This window comes from Mustela putorius, unplaced genomic scaffold (assembly GCF_011764305.1).
Source record: "Mustela putorius furo isolate JIRA1106 unplaced genomic scaffold, ASM1176430v1.1 tig00537248_pilon_pilon_pilon, whole genome shotgun sequence".
Lineage (NCBI taxonomy): Eukaryota > Metazoa > Chordata > Mammalia > Carnivora > Mustelidae > Mustela > Mustela putorius.
The window spans coordinates 6066587-6077346 of NW_025422387.1; the positions used below are offsets into that span (position 1 = coordinate 6066587).

General features: G+C 42.7%; 1 protein-coding gene across 3 annotated transcripts in view; it reads right to left on the minus strand.

Annotated features, from left to right (window-relative positions):
* PPTC7 (protein phosphatase targeting COQ7) overlaps window positions 1-8556 on the minus strand; it is a 39693-nt gene extending 31137 nt beyond the window's left edge. For 2 of the 3 annotated variants that reach the window (XR_006604791.1, XM_045073713.1), the window contains exon 1: window positions 8004-8556. Coding sequence is in view for 2 of the 3 variants with exons in the window: in XM_045073713.1 (XP_044929648.1) it covers window positions 8004-8226 (223 nt within the window). In the remaining variant the exon portion in view is untranslated. The remainder of the gene's footprint in view (window positions 1-8003) is intronic. The other variant, XM_013056529.2, reaches the window with a different exon arrangement.
* Between the last annotated feature and the right edge of the window lie 2204 nt (window positions 8557-10760).

Sequence of the window (10760 nt, forward strand, 5' to 3'; positions counted from 1 at the left end):
CTTTATACATAAGGAAACAGATGCAAATTAAGTGGAGATAAGTAAGCAGCTATTCATAGTTAAAAGATTAAACAATGTAAAACACAAAACACACTGTTAAATCTAAATCACTATATATAAAGCACTGATAAGATGAATCATATTTTAGGTCAAGATGCTGAATAAATGCTCAGGAAAAAGAGTGAAGCACTTTCACACTTTAAGGAAAAGTTTTATACACCCACCTCTCAATCCACCCAAAATTCTATTCAGGATCTTATTCAAAAGAACTGAGCATCTTTTTTCCTCAAAATTTTAAACTAAACTGAAAGAGCTATGCCACTCGCCACATCAAGTTTAGATGATTAAGTATGTGTTTTCAGTCCAATGCCCTCTGCAGTGAGTCAGTTTTTGCAAAAAGTCTTGATTTATGATGCAATTCTATAAAATTGTGTGTATTGTTTAATAGGAAACAAATGATTTTAGCTCTCAAGGAGATTGAAAACGACTGTATTTTTAAAATATTTGACAACTCCCAAACAAAACAGATCACTAAATTTTACTACTAATGACAAAAATTAGGATTCAGGGGAGCCTGGGTGGCTCAGTGGGTTAAGCCACTGCCTTCGGCTCAGGTCATGATCTCAGGGTCCTGGGATCGAGTCCCGCATCGGGCTCTCTGCTCACCGGGGAGCCTGCTTCCTCCTCTCTCTCTCTCTGCATGCCTCTCTGCCTACTTGTGATCTCTCTCTGTCAAATAAATAATAAAATCTTTAAAAAAAAAATTAGGATTCAGTACTTTGTTATTATTTTACTATTTTATTATTTATTATTTTACTATTATTTATTATTTATTTACTTGAGAGAGAGAGACAGAGAGAGCGCCACTTCTTAAAATGAGACCAAGAGTTAACACTAATTTTGAAAGACAAACTCACAAGGTACACTGTTTTCAACTAACTAGAACTTCTTGTTTGAAAAGTCAAATTTCTTCAGGAAGGAAATACTAATGTTAACTTACTTTTCTAAAGCATTTTTCTGAAAATTCTGAACCTGAAGTCCCAAGTAAGCCCTCTCTAAAAGGCACGGGGACCTACATAAAATGCATTTGACATTTAGCTTGAACTTGACATAAGCGTCTACTCAAAGAACATGGTTGTAAGTCAAATACTGTGGCCTGAGTATAATGCTTCTTGAGTCACAATTGAGTACAAACTCCATTTGGATACTGTTGCAGCTATTCAAGTTTTGGTATTGCCCAGTTTCATAAGGCTGTGCTAAAGTTCAGGGAAGAGCTTCCTCTGATCCAGTCCCTCCCCGCCCCCCCCCAAAAAACCCCACTACAACCAACTAAAGCGTGTCTCTTACCTCCTGCTACAATTTAAAACATTTTAAGAAAAAAGTATTTTCGATAAAGTATAAACAGTCATGCTTTCAAAGTTCAATTCCTTGCTCTACAAAAAATTCATCCAAAATTCTTTAAAAAGATTAACACACTGAGAGAAGCTGAAAATTAGGGAAATTTAAAACTAAGCTCGAGAATTTCTAAAGACTAAAAAAAAGAAAACAAGTTTTGACAGTTTAACAAATGAGGAAATGACTTTAAAAATATTGTGCCTTAGGGACGCCTGAGTGGCTCAGTGGGTTAAGCCTCTGCCTTCAGATCAGGTCATGATCTCAGGGTCCTGGGATCAAGTCCCGTATCAGGCTCTCTGCTCAGAAGCAGGGAGCCTGCTTTCCCCTCTGTCTCTCTGCCTGCCTCTCTGCCTACTTGTCATCCCTCTCTCTCTCTGTCAAAAAAAAAAATTGTGCCTTATAACAGCCTCTGAAAAGTACAATATATCTGTATAGCAAAATGAGAAAAATATCAGGGAGCAAGAGTTCAAAAACCAAACAGCAAAATTCCTCTAACCATCAACCTTGTAATCTTATTTATTACACAATAACAGAACACTCAGAAAAGTCAGACAGCAACTAGTCAAATTTGTGGCTTTTTCTTTCTTTTTTTGGGGGGGGGGTGGTTAGTGGCTTCTTAAGCTTTGCTGTTTCTATGAGACCTAGAAAGCTCTTTCACTGAACCCACAACCCTCCATTTCCTTTAATAGTCCACAATTTTCTCTTGAAAGCACACAGATTATGAAATCAGGCATAGTTAAAGTACTGAATAGGGACACCTGGGTGGCTCAGTAGGTTAAATGTCTGCCTTCAGCTCAGGTCATGATCCCAGGGTCCGTGGATGAGTCAAGCATCAAGACTCTCGCTTAGTGGGGAGGCTGCTTCTCCTCCTCCCTCTGCCTGCTACTCCCATTGCTTGTGCTTGCTCACTAATGGTGCTCTCTCTTTCTCTGACAAATAAAATCTTTAGAAAGTAAAAAAAATTAAAAAAAAAAAATTAAGTACTGGGCGCCTGGGTGGCTCAGTTGTTAAACGTCGGCCTTCCACTCCGGTCATGATCCAGCGTCCAAGCCCCACATTGGGTTCCCTGCTCTGCGGGAAGCCTGCTTCTCCCTCTGCCGCTTCCCCTGCTTGTATTCCCTGTCTGTCTGTCTCTCTGTGTCAAATAAATAAAATCTTTAAAAATAATAATAACAAAGTACTGATTAATCTTAGAACTTACATTTGATTGTTACCTTTAAAAAAATATTTTCCTTGCTCGATTATAAGTATATAAAAAGAATTATATAAAAAACAGCTATGGGGCACCTGGGTGGCTCAGTGGGTTAAGCCTCTGCCTTCGGCTCAGATCATGATCCCAGGGTCCTGGGATCAAGCCCCGCATTGGGCTCTCTGCTCAGCAGGGAGCCTGCTTCCCTTCCCCTCTCTCTCTGCCTGCCTTTCTGCCTGCCTACTTGTGATCTGTCAAATAAATAAATAAATAAAAATATTTAAAATAAAATAAAATAAAAAACAGCTATATTCCTCATAAAGTTATAGTTAAGACCCAAAAATGGAAGAGAATGAAAAACATATGTTCCACCAAAGCCTGTACATGGATATGTCATAACAGCACTATTCCAACAGCTAAAAGTACCTGCGGAAACAACCCAATGTCCGTTCATAGATGAATGGATAAAAAACATGGTATAGCCATACAATTGGAATATTATTCAGCCATAAAAAGGAGCAAAGCACTGAGACAAACTACAATGTGGGTCGACCTTGAAATATATTAAGTGAAAAAAGCCAGATACAAAAGACCACATTTTATATGATTCCATTTATATGAAATGTCCATAATAGGCAAATCTCTAGTCAGCCTATACTTTCTGTTGCCAGGGGTTGAGGGAGGGAAGACTGAGAGTGACTGCTAGTGCATAGGAGTTTCTTCTGAGGTGGTGAATATGTTCTGGAACTGGTCAGTGGTGGTGGATGGACAACCCTGTGAACATACTAAATGCCACCATTTAATTTTTTTATTTATTTATTTTTTACTTTAAAAGCTAAACGTTCTGACAGATGAATTCTGTGTCTCAATTTTTTTTTTCTTGTATCTCAATTTTTAAAAATTCAACCAGGGTCATGTCTGCTGTCAAGAGGTAAATCAGGCTAAAATTTGACTTTCAGAAAATTATGACTATATAAAAATGAAACTAGTTTCCTGACACAGCTTAAAATCTAGCTGAGGGAAATTCCAAAGATGACTTCTTCAAAGGCTTAAATTAGCACACATAAACTCTCCCCCAATGTGACTACTTTGTTATTAAAAGGATAATTCACTTTCAGCTACTGAGGTTCTACCAAATATATTAAAATTATCATGACTGTTGGAAAACATAAAATTCTAACTAATCTACTCACTTCCTAAATAAACTTTTAATCCTTATATTGTTCACATAATTCTTATACCTTAAGACAACTACTTTTAAGACTAGCATTACTCACAAAAACACTTCAAAAATCCTGACCACAATCAAAATCATATCCAAAGGCTAGAATATGAAATTGTTTTAATTTCTTTTTAAGGTTTCAAGTTAAATCAAGCTTCAATAAACACCGGCAGTTTTATAAGAATTACTTTACAACTCTATTCCGAGGTCAGATTTTACATGGCATAGATCATGCTGCCTTTTCTTAAAGAAGTGGTTTCAGTAAACTGTGTTTTAGCATGCGGAGGAACTTCTGTTGCATTTTAATTATGAGTCATTGTGTGAACACAGAAGTTGTAAATATATACACACATACCCTCAAGCATGAAAAGCAGTAGAAGGACAAACTATACCTGAAAAGACTGGTTTTGAATTCACCCTTATTATCAGGAAAACTTAACTAGTGATGCTACAGAAAGTGGACTGTATGTAATGCGCACTCTTGGTGCTGATCCTAGTTCGGCCATACTAGTGGAATAACCTTAGCAAAATCATTTGACCCTCTGTAGGCCTCCATTTCCTCACTGGCGTCCAGGGTTTCTAAGTCTTACAACTCTCACCAGTCTTTGATTCTGCTGTTAAGCAGCTTAGAGCTGTGGGAGGCCTAGCAATTACACACTAGGCAGCTCTCATATTTTTGTGTACTTAGGCATCCATGCCATATAGAGTAATAAGAGAACTTGGGATTAGCCACAATGAGGAAGAAAAAAAGTGCACATAGCTCCTGATGGTATTGGTTTACTCCAGTTGGACCTAATAAAGAGAAAGCACCTTTGCCAGTTTCCCAGGGGATAGGAGTGGTTCCTATGTCTCACCACACCCACTATAGTCGGTTTTTCCTAAAAGAAATCCAGTGGGGACACTACAAAAATGCTGTAAAGCACCAAGTACTTTTAGTCACTGTACACTAATAGAACAGATCAATTCTAAATTAAAGAAATAAAACAGCTTTCTCTTTCTCAGAAAAAAGAAATAAACAGCTTTTATTCCAAACATTCAAGGAATTGTAGATGAGCACAGTGAGTTGTACATATATTTAGCAATAAACACAATGTTAACCCAAAGAAAATGAATTATCTGTAGAACTAGGAGGTTCAAAGCACTGAGGTTCAACATAACATTATTCAACATAGTCCTTTAATGCTTTTCAGTTTACAACTCCAGCTTCCGGAGGAAAAGCTTCACTAAGGACTTGCTGAGATGCTTCACCTCTTTCATAGCAAGAAATAATCAGATCTACCTGTGATAGGGTAATGTCAATAAAACAGAAGTCACTACCACACAAACTGGTTTATAGAAGCCAAAGTTCAAATGAGGCCTACTCAAAAGTTGTTTCAGGTGGACCCCAAGATGACTTTCTGGAAGAGCTCCTCCAAAACAGGACAGTCCTAGAGAACCTGTCTCCCCTGATTTGTACATCAAACACACATACACACATTCTCCCTTTCTCTCTCTCAAAATAAATCTTTGTCAAATATGGCCAAAGACCAACCCTAGGTCACCTAAGCAATACCTGTCTGGTTACGTCTGGCAATATTCCTTTCAGAGGGGTACAGAGCTGTGGTTCCTAATCTGGTTCCTGTGGAGGGACCACTAAGTGGTACACTGATGGACTCTGCGGCGGGTGTCAGTGAAGTTCCTGAATGCCTATGCAAAATTTTGACTCTGTGCACATTTTTCTGGGGAGAGAGCCCTTGGGCAGTCAAGACTTCTGAGGCTGTGAACCAAGGAAAGTTAAGAACCACTGGTTTGGCGCCAGATATAAAAGAGGAGAAATACACTGAAGGTACCTATGTGAATACAATAGGAAGTAATGCCTGTTATTTGAGGTGCAAAATAACGAAGGGTGAGGTTTTTTCAAAACACAAGAAAATATGATACAATGGTCAGAAGTCCCTAAGGGTCAGTCCACTCCCTTCATCCTCTAGTCTAGATGGGGAAAATGAGCTGAGAGGCTCTTGCCCCAAACCACATATCATAGAGACAGGTTGACAAAGCTGAGAACCAGGTTTGGCAGGGTTTCTGCCAAGATGGTAGGTTTATACTTTTTTCAAAATGGGTCTGACCAAAATTCCCCATATCCTTATAAATACCCCACTTTATTAAGAAGGTAGCCTTCAAAAAATTTAAAATCGGGCACCTGGGTGGCTCAGTGGGTTAAGCTGCTGCCTTCGGCTCAGGTCATGATCTCAGGGTCCTGGGATCGAGTCCCGCATCGGGCTCTCTGCTCAGCAGGGAGCCTGCTTCCCTTCCTCTCTCTCTGCCTGCCTCTCCATCTACTTGTGATTTCTCTCTGTCAAATAAATAAATAAAATCTTAAAAAAAAAAATTTAAAATCAAGCTTAAGCATAGGGATTGGACTCATTAAAATGTCCCCAAATCATTAATCAAATTGCAAATCTTTCACAAAAGCCAGCACACAGATTTGTAAGGGGGAACGTTAGTGGCTCATTATCACCTATTCTGTTGCACTGACTCCAATTTTGAAAAAGCAGCACAGGTCACAAGCTCATTAAATGAAGCTTCTAAATGTAATGGGAAAAGACAGCTATTGACAGTCTCTTAAAAAAGATATTAAGTCAGGGTCAAGCTGACTTCAAAGTGAATTTGTATGATTTCTATGTACAAGCTCCTTCTGAATCCTACTGAACTCCTATTGAATACTTCCCTACCCTCTTAAAGTTAACATCAAGAGTGTTGCCTAGGGACACCTGGGTGGCTCAGTTGGTTAAGCAGCTGCCTTCGGCTCAGGCCATGATCCCAGCATCCTGGGATCAAGTCCCACATCAGGCTCCTTGCTCGGCAGGGAGCCTGCTTCTCCCTCTGTCTCTGCCTGCCACTCTGTCTGCCTGTGCTCGCTCTCGCTCCCTCTCTCTCTCTGACAAATAAATAAAATCTTTAAAAAAAAAAAAAAGAGTGTTGCCTAAACACTAAATGATTTTTTTCAACACAGCTAATGGGGTCATTCATAAACTGAGAACATTTCCAGTAACCATGTTCACAAACACTACATGTAGTAGAAACAAAGATAATGGGCAGTTATTCTGAAATCAAATTAAAAAATAATTATTGTCATAAAAAGTTACAGGACCATTTGTTCCAATGCCAAACTGTGCCTCAGCATATGAAATTTAAAGCAGTCAAAAACTCAACCTCACCTGCGAAGTGCTACCGAAGTGACATTTGAACCCAAGTTCAATGACAGCATGCCCTTCAATTTCAAAGGAAGTGCTTTACTCATTAAAGGAGATTTAATGGCAAATGCTTCTAAGGCATACACACAGTCTCCAAAGACATGCATTATGATAAACTTTCTGACTGCTTGTGAATTATATTTAGCCCTTTCTATAAGCTCATACGCAAGTCTCCCAGCCAAAGGTGTAACTGGCATAGGCCTCTGGAAGCACCTGTGGCCTGAAAATGCTTTAACCAATTCTCAAGGTTTTCTTTGCGGCAGTTTGAAGAAGGTTCGACCATTCTATTTTGGGTCAAGGAGACTCCCTTCCAACCCCAAGTGACCTCAAGTGGGCCAGAGCAGTTTGGGAGAATGCACTGCGAGTGCTTTTTCACCAGGCCATCGCCTGAGAGACTCCGAAAAGGATGGAGATCTGGTCCCCATCGAGGCGGCGAAAGAATGCGGCTGGGCTGTCTGGGGCTCACGACAGTCAGTCCCCTCTGGATCCCGCAGCCTGTGGTCAGGCTGTGGCGTCAGGAGCACGCGAAGAATCAGATCTCCGAGGCACGCAGAGGGAGGAGGCGGGGAGGGAACAAGAGCGAGGTTAGGTGTCTGCAGGTGTCTCCGGGGGGAGGGACGACGTCGTCAGGACCGGCACAGCCGAGTGACTAACAGTGCGGTTTTGGACTCGGACAAACTGGTCACATTGTCAGGCTGTGTGACCTTGAGCACAAAGCTCGACCGCTCTGCGGCTCAGTTTCCTCATCTCTAAAATGGGGGTTGTTGCAACGGAAAACGCACCTTGGAGCGCTTGGCACGGCGCCTGGCACATAGTAAGCGCTCCCTCCCTACAGCTACTACTGGCTCTCGGGCTCCTCTCACCGCCCGGAGGAACTGGGGAAAAACTGGGGAAGCCCCGAGCAGGGGAGTCCCCAGGAGGCGGATCCGGGGCTGGGGCGGGGGGACCCGGGCCGGGGACTCACCGAGCACGTCTGCCGAGCGGTGCCGGGCCACGAAGCACGCGTCGTCCCCGTAGCACGCGCCCTTCTTGAGAAGGCCCTTGCGGAAGTCTTTGCCGAAGCCGCAGCCGGCCGTCACCAGCCCGTAGTCACCGCCACCGCCGCCACCGGCCCTGGGGTCGGTCTGCGAGAGGCCGCCGAGCACGGCGCGGGCCACCAGCCGCCCGTACGAGAGGACCGAGAACATCGCCGCCGCCGCCCCCCCGAGGAGGCGGGGGGCCCGGGGAGCAGGAGGACGCGGAGGCCCGGAGCCGGCTCGCTCCTCAGCCGCAGCAGCGCCGCCGCCGGGGCGCTCCTCAGGGCGGCGCAGAGTCGCCGCCGCCGCCCTTGCCCGACGCGCGGGGCCTCGCACACGTTCCGCCGCGCGCACCGGAGCCAGAGCGAGGTCAGAGCCGGCGGCTCCTCCACCTCAGCCCAAGTGGGGTCCCGGCTGCAGCCACCGCTGCCGCCGCCATCTTCCGCTCCACTAGCGTGTTCCGGGCCGCGCCGGCAGCGCCGCCCCCTCCATGGACACGCCTGTGGCCCCGCCCACAGTTCGCGGCTCAGGCCCAAGCCACGCCCCCTCAGGCTCGTTGCCTAATATAGTCTCCGAGGTCGAGCGTGCGCAGAGGGTGTGGACGCAATTTCGCCTGGGAGTTGTAGTCTCTCTACTTCATGGCTTAGCATCCAGAACCTGGGAGGTTTCCCCGCACACGGAACCTAAATTGAGTTATTGAAAATCACAGATGGGCTGTTTGAAAGTTTCCTCCCTGTTTTAGCCATATATTTTAAAGGCTATTGCTTTAAATAAGCCCATCATCCCTTCAAAGAAAAACCCAAAAGAAACCAGGGTCAGGTCATGTAGTATTACTCCGCAATACATACCTTAAGAAACTGAAGAACACAACTTTAGCGACATCTCCAGAATTTATATACCGGAAGGGTTTAGAGGCGGCAGTCTGGAAAGAAGAGCCATTTTACATAATAATTAGGAAAATTTGAGGAACTATTACTGTCTGTATTAGACTGGGGGGTAAACAGGCAGATAGTGATGGAGATAAAGAAATGGCCACTATAGATATATCATATAGAAGTGTTTCAGACTTTGCAAATGATTCTGACAATCTGGGGATAAACAATTCCAGGCCCCAAATTTCTTTGCCCTAAATCTTAAATTTCCTGAGGGTCCACCTGTCTAAGCAGGTTTTCTGACTTCTAGCTTGAGTGCCCAGACAGGTCATGCAGTGGCAAAGACTTGCAGAGATGAGGCCCCTGGTTCTCTCCTTCCACGGCTGACACCTCTTCTCTTCAGAGGGACAGCCGCTGACAAGAAAGGCAGTTACTTTGCTTTTTTTGTTCAGCTCTCAGCCCACCCCTAACAAAGACATCACAGTAGCCTTCTCCAGATTTTGATTGTTACTAACACACTTTCTCTGAAATTATTTAGGTTAAATAGCTAAATTTAACAAGGAGTTTGTATTCTAATGGAAAGATTAGTTCATCAAATATGTGTAATACGTTTATATGTGTGTATGAATGTACAGATTACATACCATCCCTGATGGGGCTTTACATAATCTAGCCCCTGCGTACCTCTCCATCTCATCTGGTGCCATGTCCTTTCACTAACTGGGCTCCAGCCATGTTCACAGATGCTTCAGGGCCTATCCTCTTGCTCTTCCTTCTACTCACTAGAAAGTAATTTTGTTACCTCAGGGTCCTATGTTCTTTGTTGCTGTATCCCCAGAATGCATGGGCACACAGTAAATACTTTACTAAATGAATGAAAGAATGAATGAATAGTTCACTAGATCCTAAACTCCCTAAGGGCAAAACATCATTTGCCATTGTATTATGAGAATCCAGTGTACTGTCTGGCACATGGTAAGGGAGTTAGTAAGTGCATGTTGAATAAAAGAAGGAATAACTGAATAGGAACAATAAATAATATAAAAAATCACATTTGTTGGATAAAAGAATGATTGGATGAAGAGTAGTTACAAATAAAAGAAAACTGAGATTTGAGACAAGTGATCCAATTTGGAATAATTTTTAGTTTTTTTTAAAACAAACATTTATAACCCAGATGCATTGGTCCTTTTCCAGTTCACTTTCTTTTTAAAGATTTTATTTAGTTGTTTAAGAGAGAGAGGGAGAGAGAGAGAGAAAGAGAGAGCTAAAGAGCATGAGATGGGGGAGGGTCAGAGCAGGGAGCATGATATGGGGCTCCATCCCAGGAGTCTGGAATCATGACCTGAGCCAAAGGCAGTTGCTTAACTGACTGAGCCACCCAGGCACCCTCCAGTTCACTTTTGACATTAGTGTAGCTACTCTGGGGATTTCCATTTCATTCTTCAAATGATTCTTTTTTATACCTTTCTTAATATATTGGAAGTCCTGCCAAACATTCACTCAAAGTGCATTGTTCCATTATCCTAATTACTATCATCATCAAACACTTCTGTGTTTCACAGTGTGCCAAGTGCTCTATATGTTTCTATCCTTAAGGGTTTTCATAAAAATTGGATGCAATAAATTACTTTGCATAGTGAGCGGCATTTTGTCAAGTATGTGGACTAAGAAAAAGTTCATTTATGGTTGATTCCAAGATCGCAGTCACACCTTGCTATTTTTTATGACCCACAAGAATTGGGAGCACGCCCAGAAGAGGGGGCGGAGGCTTGCGGATCCTCTGCTTGGCATTTATGTCTATGCCAGCTGTGCTAAAGGTTGTTCTTTTAA